This window comes from Haplochromis burtoni, unplaced genomic scaffold (genome assembly GCF_018398535.1).
Source record: "Haplochromis burtoni strain Fernald_Lab_line unplaced genomic scaffold, NCSU_Asbu1 Contig_107, whole genome shotgun sequence".
NCBI lineage: Eukaryota > Metazoa > Chordata > Actinopteri > Cichliformes > Cichlidae > Haplochromis > Haplochromis burtoni.
The window spans coordinates 268,000-291,532 of record NW_024582468.1 but is presented as its reverse complement, the minus strand read 5'-3'; the positions used below and the strand labels follow the sequence as shown (position 1 = coordinate 291,532).

The 23,533-nt window shown below is 40.2% G+C and overlaps 4 protein-coding genes across 6 annotated transcripts in view; 1 reads left to right on the top strand and 3 right to left on the bottom strand.

Moving 5' to 3' along the window:
* LOC102292993 (electrogenic sodium bicarbonate cotransporter 1) overlaps positions 1-5,788 on the bottom strand; it is a 32,641-nt gene extending 26,853 nt beyond the window's left edge. The window contains exons 1-2 of one of the 2 annotated variants that reach the window (XM_005929759.3): positions 5,475-5,788; positions 251-324 (exon numbers count right to left, since the gene is read on the bottom strand). In XM_005929759.3, the coding sequence (XP_005929821.1) occupies positions 251-324; positions 5,475-5,494 (94 nt within the window). In that variant the 5' untranslated portion in view covers positions 5,495-5,788. The remainder of the gene's footprint in view (positions 1-250; positions 325-5,474) is intronic. The other variant, XM_005929760.2, reaches the window with a different exon arrangement.
* A 163-nt stretch (positions 5,789-5,951) lies between these two features.
* dck (deoxycytidine kinase) lies at positions 5,952-12,719 on the bottom strand. Its single transcript, XM_005929761.3, has 7 exons — positions 11,039-12,719; positions 10,631-10,746; positions 8,390-8,583; positions 7,906-8,053; positions 7,635-7,750; positions 7,202-7,301; positions 5,952-6,607 (listed from the first exon to the last, which is right to left on the bottom strand). The coding sequence occupies exons 1-7, from the start codon at positions 11,127-11,129 to the stop codon at positions 6,581-6,583; spliced, it is 792 nt and encodes a 263-aa protein (XP_005929823.1). The 5' UTR covers positions 11,130-12,719; the 3' UTR covers positions 5,952-6,580.
* Positions 12,720-12,891: 172 nt separating this feature from the next.
* Positions 12,892-21,982, bottom strand: LOC102292274 (MOB kinase activator 1B). The gene is made up of 6 exons (XM_005929756.3): positions 21,668-21,982; positions 20,469-20,635; positions 17,110-17,203; positions 16,211-16,344; positions 15,077-15,240; positions 12,892-14,971 (listed from the first exon to the last, which is right to left on the bottom strand). The coding sequence occupies exons 1-6, from the start codon at positions 21,679-21,681 to the stop codon at positions 14,894-14,896; spliced, it is 651 nt and encodes a 216-aa protein (XP_005929818.1). The 5' UTR covers positions 21,682-21,982; the 3' UTR covers positions 12,892-14,893.
* Positions 21,983-22,675: 693 nt separating this feature from the next.
* tnpo1 (transportin 1) overlaps positions 22,676-23,533 on the top strand; it is a 21,852-nt gene continuing 20,994 nt past the window's right edge. The window contains exons 1-2 of one of the 2 annotated variants that reach the window (XR_316262.3): positions 22,676-22,848; positions 22,961-23,072. Coding sequence is in view for 1 of the 2 variants with exons in the window: in XM_005929757.3 (XP_005929819.1) it covers positions 22,968-23,072 (105 nt within the window). In the remaining variant the exon portion in view is untranslated. The remainder of the gene's footprint in view (positions 22,849-22,960; positions 23,073-23,533) is intronic. The other variant, XM_005929757.3, reaches the window with a different exon arrangement.

The following is a 23,533-nucleotide window of genomic DNA, read 5'->3' as shown; positions in this document are numbered from 1 at the left end:
GTTTAGCTGACAGCCAGAACTGGACAGGATTAGACAACTTGAAGAGACATCTTCCTGTACAGAAACGTTAGAGGAAGTGGATAATGTTTATCCTATATGTCTAATTCTGCACTGATACTCTGGAGGGTGAAAGAAATGACTGGTTTCACATTTGCTTGCACAGGGCTGCATATAGTATGTGTGGAAAAAATGGGAATACATTACACTTATCACGTAAAGCTAAAGATAGTGGGCTGCAATGTGTCTTTACCTTCCACTTCCTCTTCATCACAGATATGTTTGACAAACGAGGCTCCTCTGTCCAAGACTGCCTCATCCTCCATTCTAAAAGGAACAAAAAAATAATTTAAAATGTTACATAAAGATCATGACATGGGTTAGGATGACTTATGGCCCCATATTCAACATCCTCTGACTACTGTATCCACTATCACACCTCTACACAGCTGCTCCAAAGTAGAAAAAAAAAAAAAAGTACTATAATGTAATGTCACTTTTATGACCATCGGAGTGAAATTCAACTTACTGTGAAACACAATCCTGAAAAAAGATTCTTATTCAGTGTGAAATGTTGTTGGATATTAAAGTAGCATCTACATTCCAAGATCTATCTATCTATCTATCTATCTATCTATCTATCTATCTATCTAACGTTAGCACAAATTTCATTCAGGCTTGTAAGTGACGTTTTATTGAAGGATGCAGTACTGTGCAAAAACTCTCAAGCCACCCCTCATTCTTGCTTCCAAGAAGCCAGACTCTTGAACAATCATTCGCCAGGATTTCTGAATGCCTTTCAAATGTGTTCTTTGGACTTTGGTTGCTTTTTCACTGATTTTCAGTCTAGTAATTGACCATTTTTATAGGAAGGGTTTCTTTGGCAAGCCACTTAACACTGACCTATGAATCGTTCAAACATTAAAAAAAAAAGCACCTAACTGAAAAAAAAAAAAAAAGATGAAACAGTATTGTGTGTAAACATAACAGACAACTTGGCAAAGAATCAATTTTAAAATGTATCTTTAGGGCATTTTGTTGCTAACAGTCTGTTGCAAAAAACACACAATTTGTCCCCATATCCCAAAAGATAAGGCAGTTACAGGCATAAAACAGTGTTTTTGCACCAACAAGGTGAGTCCCAAAGAGCTATCACCTAAAGTCTTTGCATATCTCATCATGGTCTGCAGTGTGTCCTTAAAGAATTTGAGGAAACAGGACAAATGCAGGGCAAAAGAAAAAGTGGCATACCCAATCTTTTTTCCGTAACAGATGAACAGTATCTGAAAGTCATGTCATTAAGAAACAATGAAAAAAGTCTCAGTAGAAGGGTGGCTCCCCAGAGGGCATTCTTAAGGAAGGAAAAAGTGGAGAAAAGGCCAGCATTTGCCAAATCAAATGAGAACTGGAATGCTAAAATCCGGTTTTATGGAATAATGAATCTAAATTTGAAATTTTTGCTTCAAATCATCATCAACCTGTACATCAGAGGTCAGGTGAGTGGTACAGCAGTGAGAGTCTACAGCCATCCGTAAAACACCGTTGGGGATTTTGTCAAGAGTGATGGAATGCTGAATGCAGAAAAGTACCAATTTTTTCAAAATGTTGATCCACTGTGCAAAATGTCTGATTGGCACTTGCTTTATATTTAAACTTTTACTGCCTATTGGATCACTCCAAAACTACACAGGAAGAGCTTGTTAATTAACACCATCAGTAACAAACTTCAATATAATGCATCAAGGTCTTGCAGTGCCCGCAGGTTTCCCCTGCTCAACAAGGTAAATGTACTTCTACTCTTTACCAGCATCAACTCAACTTGCCATGTTTGGAGGAAGAGAAATCCTACGTACGTCCCAAAGAACACCGTCAACACAGTCACGCATGGAGGTGGAAGCATTATGCTTTGGGCTATTGTTCTACAAAGGGTACAGGACCACTTCACCACTTTGAGGAGCCAATGGGTGGGGTCATGTGCCAACCTACTTCCCTCAGCTAGAACACTGAAGATGGGTCATGGATAGGTCACATTAAGGTCATGGAGTGGCCTAGTCAGTCTCCAAACCTGGTGACCAACTACAAAAAACGTCTCACTGCTTTGCTTGCTCCACCAGGTAGACAGTCATGTTTTGCTTGGGGATAAAAAGTCTCAAGCCACCCCTCAGTCTTGCTTCCAACTTGCTACTTAGCTCACCTGGTAATGTGGATAATTATTTTCAACACTGAATACAGAAAACAATACACCATAAAAAGATGAAAAAAAAAAAAAAAGAGGCTGCCTTTATATTCCACTGTGTTGAGCTATAAAGGGTAAGTAAGGACTTACCCTGTGCCTGTGTGTCAATTTACTGCGTCAAACTGCAGTAAAACTAAATATGCGTGTCACTATCAAATTTGTGTTTTTCCTTTGGCAGCATTTTTTTTTCCAATAAACCAAAGATAAATATTTGCTTCGGGATGCATACAAAGAATGCAAAATAAACACGTGAGCAGTTTAAATTTGCTACTGAACAATGTGAGGCCAACGATGAGACAGCACAGAAGGAATGGGAGCAGTGCGCAAAACCGCTACCGTAAATAAACAAAGTCAGGAAGGATACAACGTGTTCCTTTGATTGCACTCCGAGCTCATCTGGATCTCCCTAGTGGATATGATCTCTGGCCCTAAGAACATAGGAGCACAACACTGATGATAACAGATGCAACCAGCTCAAATGGGTGTCGAGGAGTGGTTGGGTTAAGTGCCAAGTTTATATGCAATCCTTAACCTCTGTACCTTCTTTTTGTTGCTCTTTTTTTCTTAAATATGAAAAAAATAAATAAATAAAAGTGACCAAGGTTAAGTTTCCGCACTGTTCCGTGCACATAGAGTCAACACTATCATTTAGGCCTTGATTGCTTTGAGTGTTCTGTTCCACTTGTCCTCATCGTCTTCCATCCCAGGACAGAGCATCCAGAAAATAGCACCAACTTTAGAAGAGCTGGGTTCTGCCATGCTGTATTCTTTGTACCTTGTACCTAAGCAGACATGTTAACAACGATCAGAAGTGACACGCTATAAAAACATGAGATTGGCCCTTTTAATTCAATCTTGCACAATGGCTGTACAGACAGGAGCTATGATTCAGGATCTCTCTAAGAACCCAGCTTGGGTATTTACTTCTGCAGCAGGTACCAAAGAACTGGTGATGCAGCAGTATGCATGAAGGCAGCTCATGTAGCACAGAGAGAGGGTCATCAGGGAAACCGGTGAGCACACAGAAGAGCAAAGAAAGCTCATGTTTCAGGTTTTACTGCTGGCTAAGGCAAGTTCACAGAGCCGTGTTAATCACTGCACACTGCGGCCTCAGACAGGGCTCGACTAACCATGAGAAACAGGCCACAGGTGGTTTACAGACATCCTGGATGCAGGAGGGGAACGCATCATTCCTGTTTTGAATTGGGTGTCAAATGGAAAAAGAAATATGGTAAGTGCTTCAAAGAGAGTAGAAACTTTAAATCTGCTTTTTGGTATAACTCAGAAAAGTCAAAATGACTCGCCGAGTTTAAAATCAGGTCAACATAGTCGATTGGATCCTACATCTCCTCATTCAAGTCATTTTAAATGCAGGAAATCGACTTGATCTTGCCCCCCCCCATTTCCTTCTATGGCTCTATCTTCTTGATTAATCAATAATAATAAGAATAGTAATAATAAGAATAATAATCTGGGTGAAGATCTGAGCGACCAGTTGCATCTATTTCTCACTCCTGAACTTTCGATTCTGCTTCAGTTCTCAGTGACCTCAGGCGTCTGGATAAACCTGTCAGTGCGTGAGGAGCCGGGATCAGCTGTTTGGGATCAAGGATCATCCCCATCTCTTTACAGAATGACGCATCCAGTCCAACCAGCCAGGTTGGCCATGAGGGTAGATGCCCTCAGCGCCATCAGGGCAAAAAACAGAAAGAAAGAAAGAAAAAAGGTGTACAGCAGTGAGTTTCAAGCCTTAAAGTGATACTCAAGCTAAAGCTGATCTTCTGGGCGGTAATACCCACATGAAAGTTTAACAGGCAAGCATAAAAAAGCAGATTTGGCTGATTGCAGTTAACTTCTGCACCATTACTTGAAGGACAGAGGAAGACATATAGGTGATCAGCATTAGGTATATAACTTGATAATTGGCCATTTGGCAATTTCTCAGGCTGAGAGTAGGCCATAATATGAAGCATATACCTATATATATTTTTAATCAAAGTGTTGCAATAATACAACCATTATATTGGTATTGTTATCACAACATAATTTTCAGCTTAATATTCCTCAGATATAGCCACCCAATTAACACTCAAGTGGGGCTTCCACTACCACACCGCTGCGGAGCCTGAATGTGAAGTGAAATGGGTAAACAAATAAATGGCCATATCACCAGTACAATCAAAGAGATTATTTGACTTGTGTAATAACCAAACAGAAGTTAGCTCGGTGCCCTTCAGCTCTGCCTTAACTTTTGGAATTTCCTTCAATGGCACATTGGTCAAAGCATCAACGGGAAGAACACAAAAGAGCATTTTAAGTTTCAGCAGGCGCTCACACAGGTGCAGGTGAAACAGAACAAAAAGAATAGAGAAAACGTTTCCCTGTTACAAAACCAGACGTCTGTCTCCGGGAAAGACACAAGAACGAGGAATCGGCTGTCACTTTTATTTCTGCTGCTGACATGGCACGGCACAATAGGTCATTTCAGGTTTCGTTCGTTGTTACTTGGAGAGGGCGTCACGCTCGCTCTGAGGAACTGTGCCTCGCCTATTCCGATGCAATTACATTTTCAAGCCAAAAACATCCATCTAAAATAACTTGTTACCGTGAATGAGATGCTTGTAAGGAAAGTGCAGACTCCGTGAATCTTCCCTGTTTGACATTACTGTGAAGTCTATACAACTGGGCCCAGTGGATGGGAGGGAGGGTTCCCCCTCATACCCGTCCGCCACGGGGATAGTGCAGTCTAGCGCACTACGCATTACGCACGGCTTTATTCAGAAAGATACAATGCAAGACATCTCCGACACTTGCCTTGCGCTCTCCTCCTCTCTAATTAATAGCGACAGCTTCTTGGAAAATAGATTAGCCCGTTCATAGCCACGGTGTGTGTCTTATCTATCCAAGGTTGTCGCTGGAATGAATGAACGCTTTTCAGAAAGATCAGTACTCTTATAAATAGCTTGCACGTGGCGCTACTATGGCATGCCATCAGCGATCCACTAAACTCAGAAACCACAGAAGTTCCAGCTTTACGCACACTGGCACAATGCTTTGAACGTGACTACTTCGTTTTCTAGTGAGCGACATTCCTGACGCCTCGTTCACCGACTCAACACTTGACAGGAAACAACAAAACAAAATCTCCCCAAAAACCCGAGGACCGAAAGCTACGAGGTAAAACTTCAAACGTGCATAGCTTTTAGTTTCACAAGTTAACACTTGACGATCAGACACTTACTTGCTCTTGTCGGAACTCATGGTGACAAGTTTCCCCTTGGCGGCTGATCAGCGTGGCGTCCACCTGTCCTCCTCGTCAGTTTCGAGTCGTGCGTGTTTGAGAACGGTTGCCTAATCTAGCTGCTGCGCTCCCAAAGTGCCTAAAACTAAAGTACGTGAGCTGCGGCTATCTCGCTGGGATGATTTCTGCGACCCTACAAATCAAACCTAACGCGAAAAGCACAATCCACATATCTAAATGGAAACGCACACGCAAGGCCAAGGTAACATCTTGTCCAAAGCGCCTGTTTGGAAGTGCCACGGGAGTCTTTGTGTGTAGCGTTTCTTTCCCCATATTTAAAGTACCATCCCTCCTCCTGCGTGACGCCACAGGGGCGGAGGTCAGACCATTAGCGCTGGGAGGCGCGCAGAAGACTAAAACTTGACAAATTGGCTCCCCATTACTTCATTAAAACAACTTTGACCATAGACAGAAACATGCAAAATCAGTTTTTTATTGCTTAACAGGAAATATATAAACAAATCCTGCTAACAACATTCTAAAAGTTACACTTAAATAATTCATTTGAACACTTGCTGAGGATGGGTATTTATTTTGGACCAAAAAGAGCAAAAGCAAACAAAAAGTCATGAGATGTTTTCACCTTGGTGATCCATTCTACTCTGTGCTTTTTAAAAAGGCATTAAAAGTAAAAATGAAAGAAGCTAATGTCAGATAGCTTTAGTCAAATCCTATTGGAGCTACCAGGTCAAGGCAGGCTGAGCGCTCAGAAATAGCCGGGCAGCTTTAATGGAGACTGGCGACATCTTCTGGAAGAGCTGCACAGAGTGCCAAGAAACATTTGGAGCGGAGAAAGAACACGTGTGACACTTGATTTTGTGCAATCGGTGGGGAAAAAAATAACAAGTTTACTGTCATTGTTATCAGTGGACATACATTACAATCTCATTTGTGCACATTAATGCTGATAAATACACAACACTTAAAAAAAACCACAACCAAAAACCCCCAATTTCTTTTCTTTTCAGTTATTGAACAGACAAGTAACTGTCATTGTCTATGCTTTAAAAGCCATCCAGTCTTCACTCTTTTCTTTGTGGTGGTGCTCATAGCGTGCTCAAGAACTCTTTGACCTACAAACAAAAAAAACAAAAACAAAAAAGGCGTCAAATTAGCATTAAAATCTAAACCAACAAAGGCACAGATCATTACTTTGGATTTCTTTTCCCCTCCCCTCCTTGGATAACAGTTGGGTTTATGTAACAGCACCAAGCTGTGTGTGGAACAGGGTTTTTTGTGTCTGATGTGAAAATAAGTGCCTGAGTTAACCACAGCTGATAGCATCAACATGAAACTGGTTCATGAACAAGCGCAGTGTGTGTTTACTCGAGTAAAAGTACCAATGCCAGTGCTCAAGCATTTTATTGCATCACTGAGCCCTGAATCACAAGAAACTCAGTCTCATGCAGCATTTTGCCCAAACTGTCTTCTTTTATAACAGCAAGCGAGTAAATTTGAAACATCTTTTTACAGTAGTGTGTTTTGACACAGTGCTGCTCAAACCTGTTGAGCCACTCGTTGCTTATTTCCATTTTGCTAGGAAAATGAGGCAGATGCAGCGATTTATTGAAACGTGCAAAAACATACATGGAAATACAGTATATGAAAAGTAATGAAAGCATTACTTGATGATTTCTGATCTTTACGCAGGCTGAAACGGTACCAACCTTCTCGATCATGTTAGCACATTTGATTTTATCTCCCTTAAAATCTTCATTCACGTCAAGCGTCATGACCGGCACGTCATTGAGATACTCAAACTCCATGCTGTGGGAAGACATGATATAGAACATGCAGTTAGAGACGTTATAGTTTCCCACTGTGGGAAACTGCATACTGTTTTTAATGAAATGAAGACATTAAACTTTGTAAGGAAATGTACACATGATGGAGCAAAGAAACAGCCCGTCACACAAAGCCAATGACGCAGATGAAGATCACATGTATCGCTGTTCGAGCCTTTGCTTCCCCCCCTCCAGCTGTTGCATGAATGGGGGAGTAGGGGGTTTCCAATGCTTATTCAAAGCCTCTCCTATCATACAAGTACATCTGTTTTCCTCATATAAATGCACACAGTTTCTGACTGAACAGTCTGCTTACGTCAGGGTCTTGTGCTGCAGCCAGCTCTCGTGCTTGAAGTGAAGTTTCTCCAAGTACTCCGGAGGGATGTCTTGCTCTTCCTCTCTACCTCTCAGGTGTAACCGCTCTAAACATCTCTGTACACCAAAGAAGAAGAACACTGTGAACTTTTTGCTTATTGTGACCTTTATTATAATTTTTTTAAATCATGAATGATGAAAATTGCAGAACTTTCTATTAAATGACACTGTCATTTAGGTATAAACGTGTGCAGTACAAAGGAGGAGGTTACCTCTGGTGAGGCTCTGAGGTAGATAATGCCATCCAGCTCAATGTGCTTGCCAAACTGGTTGTGCAGCCACCCATGCCAGTCCTGGTAGACGGACCATTCGGTCTCATTCATGCATTCACTCTCATATAGGTTGGTTGCAAAGATGTACCTAAGATATAATGAATCCAAAAAAAAAAAAAAAAAAAGGATGAGCAATTCTGTTTCATTTATCACAGGATGTTTTAAATTGTAATTGTTTTGGGGGGTTAAATAAATCAGAGGCTGGTTTCTGTGGTGGGAAAGAAGTGAATTCTTACAAAGGTTTCTAAAGCCTGGTAAAAATTCCTACACTGTGTTCACAGTGAAGAAAAAAAAAGAAAAAAAAAAAAAAAGAGGTATTTTCTGTGTAGTCATTTTAACTCTTTTGCACAGTTTGCCACCATTATTCTTTCTAATGAGAAAAATATTTTTATCAAGCGTACATATTCATCAATAGGTCCGATACCTGTCACTGTAGATGGACCTCTCAAAGAACTGCACAGGATTCTCAGCCTCTTTGAGCTTCCCGTTGGCTGATCTGATCTGGGCACGCACCCGGCTGATACAGGCGTAGCTCTGGAAAGTGTAAGCCCACCGCCCTGGCTTCTCGTACATCATTTGCAGGACGTTCCCGCCACTCCTCTGAGATGCGGTCAGCTCCTAGAACATAAAAATCCCATTGTTTCATTTTACACACCTTCATGACTTAGAGATAATAAATGCAGCCTTTTGTCATCATGTGTAATAAAAAGGTGAATCACTGTAAGCTGTGACATAGCCCCATTGTTTAAAAAAAGGCATGTGATGAATACATGGGTAAAGCAGCAGCTATTTGATTTTTTACCAACCAAGCTCTACTGATGGAAACTCTTTGCACACGTTTCTTTACCTTTCCCCAAAATAACATTTTTTAGATCTTGCAAATATCAGAATACAACTTTATGCCACATATGCTGTCTTTTTAAAGCACTGAACTCAGGTCCTTTAAGACAATCCGAGGCATCTTACTTTATACAGTTTAATGTGTCATATACGAGTGATAGTTATTATTATTTACCGATGTATTGTAAATCATTTAAGCTTTGTCTTTTGCTGAACAAAGCTGGCTTTTCCATAAACATCTCAGCCCACATTTAGTAAGTGAGTAAATAAGAAAAGCACTAAACTATTTTTCTAAATTTGATTTGTTCCTCACTGGCATTGCTCTCCAAAAATACTTTGTCCAGTGACTGGCAGAGGGCGCTTTGACCACTGCCTTTAAAAGTTGTGGCAGTAGTGGAGACTTGTTGAGGACCCTTGAATGGTTCAGCATAAGCAGTGTATTCTGATAGTGCCTGCATACTATCATTTTACAGCATGCCGACACCATTTTGCACTATTTATTGGATTACCAACAAAAAGTGTACATGTGAGCTGATATGATATATTTTTATTTGAAGTGTTTAGCTTCTTTAAACTGGCCACTAGCAGTAGGTCCCCCCCCCCACACACACATTCTGCAACAAATTGCAACTAGTGGTAACTAAATGAGCTTGAGGATGTTGAACTCACAACTAATTTTAATTGACTGCAGGGCAACTGCACCAGTTGCCTGATAGGAAGCAACCTTTCTGCAAATGTAAAAAAGATAAATGTGACTTCCTGTCTACGCAGACGGCAACAAATGTGTGGCTTTCAACCATTTCCACAGTTAATTCCTGAATGATCACAAACAGTTTGCATGTAATTGCAACCATGACCCTAGTCTGTCCGTCTTATGGCAACATTCCTGGCAGGTTTTACTGACAGCGTTGGTATACTCGACAAGCTGGTGTTGCAGCACAAAGTGAAAATACTGGACAAGACAGATACTGACAATCTTATGAACAAATCTAGCAAATCTAACAAAGGTAGATTTGCCTGCTGCTGAACGCAAAAGAAGCACAAATTAAAGTTCACTCGTTTGAGGACATCACTTTTGAAAAAAGGTGATAAATTGCAGTATATGTTACTGCAATACAATCAAAATAATAATTTAAAAAAAAAAAAAATCACAATAACATCATATTGTGGTAATATATCGTGGGTTGTCTGATGATTCCAACCTCTGCTGGCGATGCTGGGCTGAATGAAAACTGGTAACAATGAAGGATCTACCTAACTTATTATGAATGACTGGTAACTTGTATCCAGTCATCCATAATATAACAACAGTGCAAATGCAACACACCAGTCACTTGTTTAAGCATCTTTGGTTGATATGGAGAAGAGTATCTCAATATCCCTCTCACTGCTTGGTAGCTGGGGGTAGGGTGGGGGGATCCTTATGGCATGTAGAGACCATGAATATTAGGCTGAAAGTGAGGTTACAGGTCGCCAGTTGTGTGTGTGTGTGTGTGTGTGTGTGTGGGGGTGTGTGTGTGTGTGTGTGTGTGTGTGTGTGTGTGGGGGGGGGGGTGTCAGATGTTTGGCCTGATGATGATGATACATTCATCCGCCCACGGTGGGACTATCTGTCCCTCTGGGTGTGTGGCCACGCAGATACTGCACTCTAAATACAGATGGGGAGTCTCCCCAGTTATTACGTCTTCCTGAATGCACGATAATGTGCTGGTTATTAAATTACTCACAAATTTGTCATAAACTGTCAAGAAAGCAGATTTTATGTAAACATCAGAAAAGTTTTTTTTAAACGACTCTAATATAGAATCTTATTTTATTTTAATACCTCAAAGTCGCTGCCAGTTGTTTGAACATTGCACCACCTGGCGATCGGCTCTGGTACCACCTCCCAGTCCGCGCTCTCCTGCTCCAAGAGGCGAACAAAGGTAGATTTGCCTGCCGCTGAACGCAAAAGAAGCACAAATTAAAGTTCACTCGTGTCATATAGCGTACTGCATCGACCTAGCTATGCGTCACACAGGTGCAATGTCGTTTAATATTTTCTTAGAAGAAGAATAGTCTAGTAGCAAATTGGCGGCAAAAGTAGTACGTCAGGAGTACATCGTCTGAAGCTGTATACTGTTACACACAGGTACCCCGAGCAGCACCTGACATCCATCTGCGGACATTAAACCTTTACACTGAACTTTTTGTTTTGTCAAATGTGACTTTTGCAATAAGCTGCAGCACTCACCGATGTTCCCCTCGATAGAAATCCGCTTTATTCTCTTCTCCATCGAGTCGTTCATTGGGTCTGGGCATGGCCTTTTTGGAGTAAAAGACATCTTCGCAAAAATTATTAAATATTTTTAAAATGATCTTTAAAATATTCCTTAGGATGTTGTGGCAGCTGCTAGGATGTCAGCTTGTTGTTTTAGATTTCGCGCTCAACGTTAGGAAGCGGAAGTTAGCACAGCCGTGTATCCGCCCCGGAAGCAGCTGTTGCTTACGTCACTAATTAAAAGAAGAAGAAGAAGAAACAAATGTAACTCCCACTGAAACAGACAGATAAATTAGCATTACGCTCATTTCCCCAAAGTAAAGTCCTTTGAGCTTTGAATTATTGTATTATATAATCACGTATGGATACGTAAACACGAGTTCAATGTTGTAACTGGTGAACCGTGCAACTGTTTTTATCCTGATATCTACAATAATGTAGTCCAACAGTATTTTCAAATATCTAATTTCATTGTATTTTATATGTAAAATTTGTTTAGTATAAAAAAATACACACGTTTTTAGTAAAAAGGTTCAAAATATTTCTCTGAACTGCATTAAAGACGCAATGTGAGGTATAAGTGGGTGGAACCAGAGTCCACGAATAAGTCATTCAGCGGATCGATCTAAATACCAATAATATCGATAAGAACGCTGGTATTGGTATCAGACTGATGGTTTGTTTCTGTGCTCCAAGTTCAATATTTAGCCCATTGAACTGTATTATATATTTTTTTATTCTTTTGGCAGTGAAAAAACCCCATCAAACACGCTATGAAAATTGTCTGAACCCTTTCGTGTTGATTGCCACATCTATTTTATTAAATCATGACACATTGCTCTCCTCTACATAAACTGCCTTTATAGACGGCAAGACTGTCCCTGTATGTACTTCGCATGAGATTGATAACAAAATTTGCAGCATCGCACAGCATTTACGTGAGCAGTGCAGGTCAATTTAGAGACTTGGGGCTATTTAAGTTTTATTAGATGTCTTCTTTCATTGAGAACATTGTACTATAGTTTAAATGCAGTTATTCCATGTTACACACCTTGACTGAATAGCTTGTATAACCACTCTTAGCAGCAATAACTTGAAGCAATCTTTTTCTTATGACTTTATCATTCGCTCATGTTGTTGTGGAGGCATTTTGGCCCACTCTTCTTTACGACCTTGCTTCCGTTCAGCGAGATTTGTAGACATTTATTTACATTTATTCACAGTTCTCTTAACGCCTCTCAACAGCATCGCAGTCAGGTTGAGGTCTGGACTTTGACTGGGCCATTGCAGCACCTTGATTCTTTCCTGTTTCAATAATTGTACTGCTGAGCTTGGGATCATCATCTGGCTGCACAGCCTCACATATTACTCCAGAATACTTCAGTATTCAGGGATGTTCTTGATCAACTCAATGACTGGAAGGTGCCCAGGTCCTGTGCTGAAAAACAGCCACAAGACCAGGGCACCTTGATAAAGAGTAAAGTGTGTCTTATTGGATAAAACACATATTGGCAAAGGAAGTGATAAATTGCAGTACACTTTACTGCAATACTATTATTGCTATTGCACAATAATGGTGCCATGTGATTTAAACATTTCAGAAACTCAAAATACCTAACCGGGAAAGTTTCATTTTGATAATAGTTGGGTTTCTTTTATTTTCTTAAAGACAGACACACACAGACACGAAAAGCAGCATAAAGCAGTTTAAAAAAAAAGGGAAAAAAAAAAAAAGGTTACAACTGTACTTGAGTACAGTACTTTATTAAATGCTTTACTCTGATCACCAGTAGCGCTGAGCTCACAGTACATAATGAACATACAAGTTTTTCAAAGAGTCAAGCCCACCTTTATTTGCCTTATAAACAGCATAAATCAATTCAGTAGCATTGAAAACCCCTACCAAGCCTTTATTTACAGACAATTCACCAATTACTTCAGTCGAGGAGGAAAAACCATAGGCAACAGGCTATGTTTCGGGCATTTCATAAGGATGAGATGCTTGCAGGATGACCGATATTCTATTACATTTTCAGATATCTGGTGAGCAGTAACATTCATCATAATAAGCTAAGTAAGTTGGAAATGAGAAGATACTGAACAATCAAAACAAACAAGATTTTAATATCCAAAGAAAGGGAGAAGGAAGCAGCCTCTAAAAGGTATAAATGCACTCGTTTAACCAAAAACTATCACTCCATGCTTACTGAAACTTCCAAGACGTGTCTAACTCTCAGTATTTACACATGTGCGTTTATAAGTGTTATACCTCTGACAAATTTCAGATATAAAATATTCATGTCACCGTTCATTTTTTTTTTTTTTTTTTTTTTTGTTTGTTTTTTTAACTTAACCTGACAGAGAAGCACTTCTGTATGCATCCTTCACCCAAACAGAAGACCTATAAAGAAATCTCAATATTGGATATAAAGTATGAATGAGCCAACTGGCATCCCCTTTTAGTGTCGTGTCAATTATTGCATAGTCAAAAACTACACTTTGCGATTGGAGAAAGGTACATGAATCTCCTCTTCGAATCACCACAACAACAAACCAGTCAAGAAAGAAAGCAATAAGAAGTCTCACTTGTGCCTTTCAGCTAATTTAAGAGGGAGTTAAATGAAATAAACTATGGTCAGTCACATGGTACAGCTTCTCCCAAAGCACAGCCAATCCATGTGGGGGTGGGGCATGGGGCAAGGAGGAAGAAAACATTCAAAAAATAGAGATCAGAAACACTGTTCAAAGTGCTTTACAGCCAGTATGATAACAAGGGATTCTGCTGTATCCAATTCATAATGCTAGCATGTCTCAAACAGTGGAGTCTAAACACAGATTTCTACATCTATTTCCCTACAATTTCGGGTTTTTCATCCCTTCAAAGTTCTTCTAAAACCTGTTACTATTTCAAAGTTTTTGAAGGGGAAAAACTAGTACACAGGGACATGTTACTAGACCATGCTACAAGATTCGTCATTTCTTAGTCCCTGCTACAGCATAACATCATTCTAGCTTCACTTCTATGTCCTTCACAACACATTCATGTATCATAGCCTGCACATTATAAAACTTGGCCAAAAGACTTTATAACTAAATAAAGTCGACGAGGAGCAGAAGAAATAAAGAAATAATTCTGAGCCAAGTTACAGGACACAAAGGAAAAAAAAAAAATAGGGGTGGGGGTGTAAGAACCACAAACTTAAAAGGGACGTGGTGAGGAAAATTGAATGAATCAATCACATCAGTGTTATATGGCCTTTGATATACTAGGGCAATTATGAGCCATGCTAGGCACTTAGGATTCTTTTGTGACTGATGTTATGATATTACAGATGTGGACAGTAGCAAACCTAGATCAAATCAAATCAATGTTAAAATAAACCAATAATATTCAGTTATTTATCACACCACCCTATGATACAGCATCTCTGCTTAATCGCTACTCTCTTCTATGATGGAGCTGGAACCTAATAGTATGTTATCTTAAATTCAAGTGGGACAAAAAGAAAACATCTGTGCAGTCAGGTAGAAAATTAATAAACATATATCCATCTTATCTTAAAGTAAGCCGTGATAGAATATAAGGGAAATTTCTTTTTTTCCCCCCATACAGCTAATGTTAATCTGTGGTTTGCTCAATTAACTTAATCCCTGATAGCATTAGTCCTGGTGCCTTTAACCTAACAACACCCTTCCTTCTTCCTGGCCTTATTAAAAACATTTCCCCAAATGGAAATAGTACATACTGCATACATATAGCCAGGGTGGGGGTGGGTGGGTATCTGTGCAAAAACTAGAAGAGCAATAAAATAAGGATTACAGGGCTGTTTATCTATCCTTGGTTGTCAGTTTTTCAATCAGCTCCTGTAGTGGGACCAGCTCTTTCCTGTCAATGAGGTTGAACTCCTGTGAAAGACAAAAGAAAAAGGAGCAAGCATTACCCCATGACTCGACACGCTACAGCCCTTGTTAGCAACGTGCCGCATTAGTCAGATATCAGGGATTCTTTACCTGAACAAAAAAGATGAAGTGTTTGAATGATGTGTTGAGGTGGGCCTCCTCTTGCAGCTGCATGACGGAGTCAAAGTGCTGGTGGTAGATGTGGGCGTAGACCCTGAACAGACGCTTCAAAATGGTCTTCGCCACAGACATAAAATTACGCTTAAAGGGCACGCCTTGGGAACAAAAGAAAGAGAAGGAAAGTGTTTCGAAAAAACACCAGAGAGCTTGACATGCAGGTGCATTACAGTCTGCCTGTGAAAATGCTGCAGTCTGCACAGGCAGGCCACAGCATGATCTTAGGGAAGCACAAAGAGTCATGAAAGTAACACAGCAACACCTCATGTTCACTGTGCCGAGGATTCATCTGCAGGAAAGAAAGTTTTAGTTTCAACACTAAACACTAAAATAAACTGCTGCAGAGCACAGAGGCTTCTACAGAGAGCCACCTACCGTACAAGTCAATATAGACACCAGGACGAGTAAATTAAAGCTTCAGATGCTGAACAAATGAATGCACGCTTATTGAGCCCCGAATTGATTTTAACATGTGTGCAATGGGTACTTCATCACAACACACACCTCCAAGGAACCTTGAAGATGCTGGCAGGTTTTGAGGTTATTTCTGGCCAAGTGAACAACAGATCATAGGCAATGGAGTGAATTGTGTACCTCCAGGGCAGCACACTCACCACTTCTACTGATATGTACTGGGTCTATCAGACTGCAGTTTATGCTGGCTGCCATTCAATAGCAATAATACTCCACCTTAGACTGCACACGCCACAACTAGTTATGAGGCTGATAACTGTAGGTATGCAAATACTACCACTTAACAATCCTGTACACTGTCATCCAGGAAGATCTCTAAATGTGTTAGGTTATTACATAAAATTAAAAAAGACAAATGCACCGCTACATTTAAATAAGGAAAACTTGAAAAGTTCACATTTCTACTAAGTTCATCATTTCTATTACTTGCATGCATTCATTTTGCGTGGGAGCTGGATTTCTCTGGTAATAAAAAAGGCTGTGCATGTATTCTGAATCTCCACACACCTTATTGTTTGATGTACGACATGTGCATTAAAACGATAACTTTTCTTTGGAGGTGAAGGCTGGTAGAAACTACAAAGCGAATCATACCAATCTTTGAAGGGAAAAGCGTCTCATCGTCGAGCTGGTCTTGCACCCAAGTCATGAGGTAATCAATATACTTGGGAGCAGAGCATTTGATGGGCTTCTTGATGTTGGTTCCATCAGCCCAGTGGTACTCATACCTACAGGAAATAACAATGAAAAACACACTGAGCACATTTATACCAAGAGGAATTTTTGGCTGACTCAAAAGAGAAGGAAGAAAATCCCGAGTGTTATAACAAAAGCTTAATTGAGCATAATGAATATTCATGTTAATCAAATTCTCAGAAACAGGAGAAAAATGATTTCTGCACATCTAATGCACACATAATCGTGTGTTTTGTTTGTTAATAGGTGGATCTTTAAACGTAAACTTCTGTATATTAAATGAAAGGTATGTTATCGTGCGATTGTTTTATTAGTATGGCCCAGCTGAGATCAAACTGGCCTGTGTGGCTCAGTAACTACAAGCACTAATCACGCTTATGCGAGCAGTCCCTAGCCAGAGGCCCATTCTGAGCAAGGAAAAACCCCGTTATGGTCTCCATCTGGACTTATTCAACACTGATGTAATCAACTGTAGCAAAGTGGTCTTTCTCAATAAGCAGATAATATACAAGTGGTCCTGGTTCAAGTAAGAGTTGATGCTAGTCACCAAACATTTTCTAATAGGCGTTTTTTCCTTTGTAGAATTAAATCTAAATTTTTATCAGCACATAAAAGACATCTGCTGCAAATCTACACAGCGTGACAGCGGGAGTCCAAAACAAAAAGATCTATGTCACAGGGTGTATACGATTATGAAGACAAGTGCATTTTCCAAATCCTGACCCTGCTCAGTCTCGTCACACAACAAAGACTGAAGAATAGCCCATGGGCTAGTTTTATGAGTTTTAATCACTTACTTAGGACCAGCAGACATGACTGGACAGCTTTCCTCAGTGCAAAAATCTGTGATGGTGCCATACAGCATGTTGATCTGGTTGAAGAAGTCCACAGCTGGAAAAATGTGAAATAAAGAAAAACATTAACATGGTGTTTAGGCAGCTTGTTTTCATTTCTAGTGCATCACACACACTCCTGTGTTAGTGATTTGCAGAAGGCCTCCTTTCACCTCTACTCTGTAGTTATAATAGTGAACCAACCACTCACATGTGCACACTTGCTAAACAAACTTGATACCCCCCAAATATAATTTTCAGAGTCTAAACTTAACCAGCATGTGAAAGTGGGAGGCAAAAAACTGAAAACAGAACAGAACACAAAACTCCCATTTAGACACAAACCATGGTCAAACAGTGTGGGGACTACCTCCTTGGTGTTAAGGCACAGACACGAAAGGACACTTTCACACCTCCTTCAGCAGTATACTGCTTGTACTACTCCCTTTCATTACTTTTAACTTTTGGCAATATATTTTTCTGTTCCCACAATGGTTCCAGCTTTTTGGTAATGGCACTATTATGATTATTATGATGATGATGATGATGATGATGATGATGATGATGATGATGATGATGATGATGATTATTATTATTATTATTATTATTATTATTATTATTATGATTATTATGATTATTATTATTATTATTATTGTGGGTGGAAAAATTTGCAGGACAAGTTATAAATTGAGCACCAATAGTGCGTCAGTGAAAAGGATTACTTGAGGACATTTCTGCAAGGACAATATTTGCTAACAGAAAGGCAGTTTCTGGCCCTGGGGATGAAAAAGTGTTGCTATATGACACCAACTGTAGTGTTTGCCAGCACCGATTGCTGGCATCAGATTACCCCACAGCACTGTGCCTATCCCTATTTCACCACCCAGGCCAAAACTGTAGACCAGTGCACAGTCCAGTTATCTGGCACAAACTGTGCTACAACTCATTCCCAGGGGCATACAGCCAACTTTGGCTTCCCATCAGTTGGGGAGATCCATTTTAAGCACTGGCAGCATTTGAGTTGAGAGTGTAACTTAAAAATCTCATTGAAAAAACAAAACACACACACACAAAAAAAAAAAACCCATACTGACCAGTTGTCATGGCATGTGGTTTGTCAGGTTCACTTTGAGATCCCTTTAAAAACAAAAAACTGTCCAATCATAGTTGACAGAATATTTTTGTATGCTGCTGTACAAAGCCAATAGTCCAAATTCCTGTTTATGCCACCAAACATACTGATGTGATTACAGCCTAGAAATGAATATTCCAGTGTAGAGCAGGGCGATATGACCATGCCCCGACAATCCATCAAGCGGTGCAGGTTTGTAGCTTAGCAAAGTCGTACTAAAACATCTGACAGATTTACGAGTGCCGTGTACCACATAAAATCTTTTCCAGGTCAGTAAACACAACCAGAATTCATACATAAGGCACACGGGATTATAAGGGCATTGTTGATTTTCAGAAAAATCAAAGGATTGATTTTAAGTGTGCCGTATTTACCAAAAAACACGTTAATAACGACGGCCCGCTAGCATGCTCTACCAAAAATAGTGCTTTGTTGTTTATTGAACGGACGAAAGCTAAACCAGTTCAACACCACTGAAGTTGCAGCATTTTTACAAACCAATTCTGGTTCATCGTTTCATTCAACGATCCGCTTTCGCCCTCCTCATTCTCCGTCGCAGCCATGCTTTTTCCGCCATGTACATATGAAAACAAAGGCACTGCGCATGCGCATTTTACCCATATTCTATCATGATATTTCATTCTCTTATCGTTGCCCAACATTATACTGGTATTACCATGAACGATATGATATGATCCAGCCCTATACTAGTGAGAGAAAGCAGAATTAACTTAATGATATAAAATAGACTAAAAATTCAGGAGCCAAAATCCGTCTGGGGAATACCTGATGCTAAGCTCTAACAGATGAACCTCAAACCTTTTTTCTGTTTTCATTCATAAAGCTAATAAGAACCCTAAAATGATGTAACAGTCAGTGATAAAACGCTATCTCTTCCTGTGGTCCTTTATTTTCCTGTAATCTTGCTTCAGCCTCTTTATTTTCACCCCGCATTGCTTCACTGTGTCACGCATACCCAACAGCAATTTGAGGGGGAAATCCTAGCAAAGATTTCAATGTAATGCTTGGGCGAGGCAAAACTGCATTGCATTTCCTTGTCCAACTCAAAGACACGACTTCACTGTCAACTCATTTCTCCATGCATGGTTCCACTTTCAGGGCTAATGTTAAGAGTTGCTGTAGCCAATGTTTGACCAACATTAGCGCTTTTCTGTCGACTGTGTTACTCACTGTTCCTCTTATGCTTGGAAAAGGTCTCAAAAGGATCACAATAACGCATTTCTAAGTGAAGACACTGGAGAAGAGAGGGTACTACCTCCAACAGTTACTATGAAATAGTTCCTAAAGGGAACAGATGGGTATCCAGCTAGGCAATTGGTTAAGATACTGGTCAGATTATTTCCCCATGTTCAATTGTACCTGGAGACCTTTTACTGCATGCCAGTAACTTCTCCTTCTACTGTCACTATCCATCCATTCATCCATCCATCCATCTGGGGTTGAACAGCTGCCACAGGACTGTGTTGCTATCCAGTACATGCAAAACAATCTTAAAAACATGAAGTGGACGGCTTCTCGTGAACACAGATCATGTGAAAAGTCATTTGTGCTTGGTGGTGGGAGAAGTTATTGCTCACAGCACTTTTATTCTGACTTCACTCATTGTGCAAGCTGCAACAGCTTGTGCAATACTAGCCAACCTTGCTTCTACCCCTCTGTGAATCTGGAGAGCACAAATATTAGGAGTGCAGCAGCGGTGGCGGCAGCAATTCAGAGACGCAGTTAACAAAGCTACAAATTGGGCACGCCTAAAAATTTTTCTTAACAAAGCATCTGACAGACAATCACGTGTTAAAAGGCTGGGCTCGTGATTGTCTCCAACCCTGAAGGCTTTTTGACGCATGAGAAATTAAGCATCCACTGACCATTTGTCTCCTTTTAGAGGAAAGTAAACAAGGCGCTCACAGCACAGACAATAAAGTCTATTTAACATTCACAGTGGCTGCTCTGGCATGAATGCACATGGTCTTTGGAAGCAATGCCAAGATCTTACAGCTTGATAGTTCGCTCGCAACCGACTCATGATTTGGACTAATTAAGAGTCAGGAACAAGACTTGAAGATATTAAATGTTTTTCAGAAGTGTGCTGAGCCCCTTTAGCCAGGAATCTAAACCTAAAATAAAAGGGTGTATCAAGAGAGAAGAAAAATAAATAAAACTCAGTGCTTACTGTTGACTGCGACCCACTCATTTAAGTCTTCACCCTCAGGCAACATGACTGCCATGCGCAGGTTTCCACTCCCCAGAGTAGCCTCTGCATGTTTCAGCAGCTCATACTGATGAGAACCCTCCGGGATGTTCTTCTTGGGCTTGAATGTTTTGGATGAACGATTTCCACTGTGTGAGTCACACATAAAACCGGAAGACAAAAGGTAGAATAAACAAAAAGACAGAAAGATATGATAAGAAATCATGAGGTCCCCGAAAACTAATGTGAGGTGACCTTTCAAAAAAAAGTTGTGACTTTCTTAAAAAGATGTCAAAGGGAGCTTAAGCTCGTTTGAGTTTAGCAGAATGTAAGTGGGTGTGTGTGAACAGTGTGGCCCCTCTCTGTATAATGAGGCTATTTGTAGAGGTACTGTATTCAGTTGATCTCACTGCCCCATTAAACAAGAATTTGTGAGTCCTCACAGCATGGGTTGGACACACAAAAGAAATGTTTAATTAGAGCATCCTCTAATGGCAAGATTCGACCCAAAATATCCTGTAGCATTTCTGTAATTCAAAATAAGTATGTGCCATTATCAGGATACTGTTGTTCTTCATTAGCCATTTCCTTCGAGCCTCCCCATATATACCAAGTACACAAAAATTAAGATGACAACAACAATAGTAAATCTAGACCTCATCTTCTTCAATCTAACTACAAACTATCAGAGTAGGTGTGTCTGACGTTTCTCAGCTTACCTCAAACAGACATTATTTTAATAGCTGGCTAAATATCGACGACATACTGTGGTGTTACTTTGCTGCGTTTAGCGGTAGCAGTGCTGTGTTAGATTAGCTAGTGGCATCAAAGTGTTTACACCAGCAAATATCCAAGTCACAATCAAAACCCTCCATCTCTCTCGAGGCAATTTGTCAGCGGACCTGTTCTAAGTAGGTGAAATTTCTCTTTTGGTCAACTGTAATCACTAGCCTTAAAGTACTGATGAATATGCGATTAGTATTGATTACAATTTGAAAGTGTAGTGAAAGCTACAGAAAATAATGCGAATCAGCAGTCCGAGGTACGTCCAGGAAATAGTCTAAGCCCTTGAAACGCTACGGCTAGCTAACTTTCTAGCTGTTGCAGCAAAGCTGGCATTTCCCAAACACGAAGCTAAATGGCGAGACAAAATAAGCGTGTATCGAAAGGTTGTAACTCACAAAAGAAAGCTCATGTTTCCTCGGGTCGCCGAAAAAAATCCCTTCTTGGAAAACAGCCGATAATAAAAGCAGAGTAAAGGCAGCCCAAAAGGATTGCCAAAAACTCTAAAGCCTCACACTTCCTCGGTTCTTCTCGGGCTTAGTCGTGTGGTCCTTGTTAAACATCCGAAAAAATATAAATATTAACAGAAATAACTACCCACTAGTTTTAAAAAAAAAAGGGGGGACACAGATGTATTTTATAGACAGACCAATCTACTAGCTGCTGTACGCTGGGAGGCAGCAGCGCACTGACTGCAATACTCACTTCTTCATCTAACCTTGAAGGCAGAGAAGACGCAGTTCTACTGTGTGCTGCCATCTAGTGGAACAAATGGTTCAGAACTACTGTTCTTTCCTTTGAATAGGAACATTTTAAGCAGACATGTAGGCTACTTTCTATATATTTATTGAAGAATAAAGTAATATATTTTACGAAACTGGCGTATGCTTCAGTATTTATGTTTTTTATGTTTTCTTCATTAATTATTAATTCACTGATATTTATAACGGCCTAGGCTACATGTCTTTGTTTGTTTTTTTATTTAACTGCGATTCAAAAATGCCTATTATAACTGATGCTGCTAGCTAAGTTAAAATTACAGGGTAAATGCTGTTGAATTTGTTCGATAAAAAATATAGCCTGAAGATGGAGCTGTTTTCTTGAAATATAAAATGGAAATTTCATAGCCAGTGTCACGATCTGTGCTGCCTTCATGTCCGTTGGAAATCTAGGAAAAGCTTCGGCATTTCCCAGATTTTTCAGTATAGTTTCCCTCTTACAGCGTCTCTTTACCTTCTCTGAACAAAGGGCAACCTCGTATTGTCTTTAATGATAAGACTAAATAGATATATGTAAACATGTTTGGTCCTTCTAGTTATCTTCCTCCTGTAAAAAAGCATCTTTAGTTAGACTATTTAGGCTTAAAAAAAACTTGTGGCGCACTAGGACCCTCCAGCTCCGTGTCAGCTGACGATGTAGCCAGTTATATGCGACGCCAGACCGTAGCCCGAAGCTTTTTTTCAGCTTGGGTTGGGAGAAAACGGGTCGACTCGCCGTGTAAGGCCCATGTCTGAAAACCCAAACAGACGTTCACATTTCAGCAGAAAGTCGACTGCACAGCACGGCAAAGCCAGAACAGGTAAAAGCCTTTTTTTCCTATCCAAAATCACTCCGCCTCGTAGGGAGCAGCATTAGTGAGGCGTTCGATGACAAGTCCTCTGTCTGAGCTTATGTTATTTCTTTATCCGCAGCAGCAAGATGGAGTGTGAGTGGAAACCAGACGAGCAAGGACTTCAACAAATTTTACAGCTGCTGAAGGAGTCTCAGTCGCCTGATACGTCCACACAGAGATCCGTCCAGCAAGTATCCTTTTTGAGCCAGATATGGATGATATAATCTGTTAGTGGTTTAATAACAAAACAGACTCAACAGGCTAACGATAGCTAATACTAGCCTGGGTGGTTACAGTTACAAGCAGGTACGCTCGTGCCTTTTTTGTCTCGCTTGCACGCGCTACAAACGGAGCAGGTCGTGCTAACATCATTTGACATTAAAAATGCTATAAATTGTCTTGCTTGGTTAATACAATAAGCAACGGTAGCTTCTAATTGCTCCTCCTGTACACCTTTACCTTGCATATTGCTTCGGTAGAACATCATAATAAAACATGTCTAAAGCCCCGGTATATCATCTGCAACTTAAACCTCAATTAAAGCTAAGCTTACCGGAAACATGCTATGTTACTAATTTAAGTTAACATTCGAATTAGAAATTCTGTGCATAATATAATGATGTAATGGTGATTGTGTTAATTGTGACAGAAC

What these genes read in the sequence shown, in the direction of transcription:
- dck (XM_005929761.3), bottom strand. Translation starts at nt 11,129, where the DNA reads ATGTCTTTTACTCCAAAAAGGCCATGCCCAGACCCAATGAACGACTCG. An exon ending in AGGTCCATCTACAGTGACAG is followed by an intron (nt 8,054 to 8,389) that starts GTATCGGACCTA and finishes ATTATATCTTAG; the next exon opens with GTACATCTTTGCAACCAACC. An exon ending in GTGCTAACATGATCGAGAAG is followed by an intron (nt 6,608 to 7,201) that starts GTTGGTACCGTT and finishes TTTTGTTTGTAG; the next exon opens with GTCAAAGAGTTCTTGAGCAC.
- LOC102292274 (XM_005929756.3), bottom strand. An exon ending in TGAGTGGGTCGCAGTCAACA is followed by an intron (nt 17,204 to 20,468) that starts GTAAGCACTGAG and finishes ACATTTTTCCAG; the next exon opens with CTGTGGACTTCTTCAACCAG. An exon ending in GCTTTTCCCTTCAAAGATTG is followed by an intron (nt 15,241 to 16,210) that starts GTATGATTCGCT and finishes TTTGTTCCCAAG; the next exon opens with GCGTGCCCTTTAAGCGTAAT.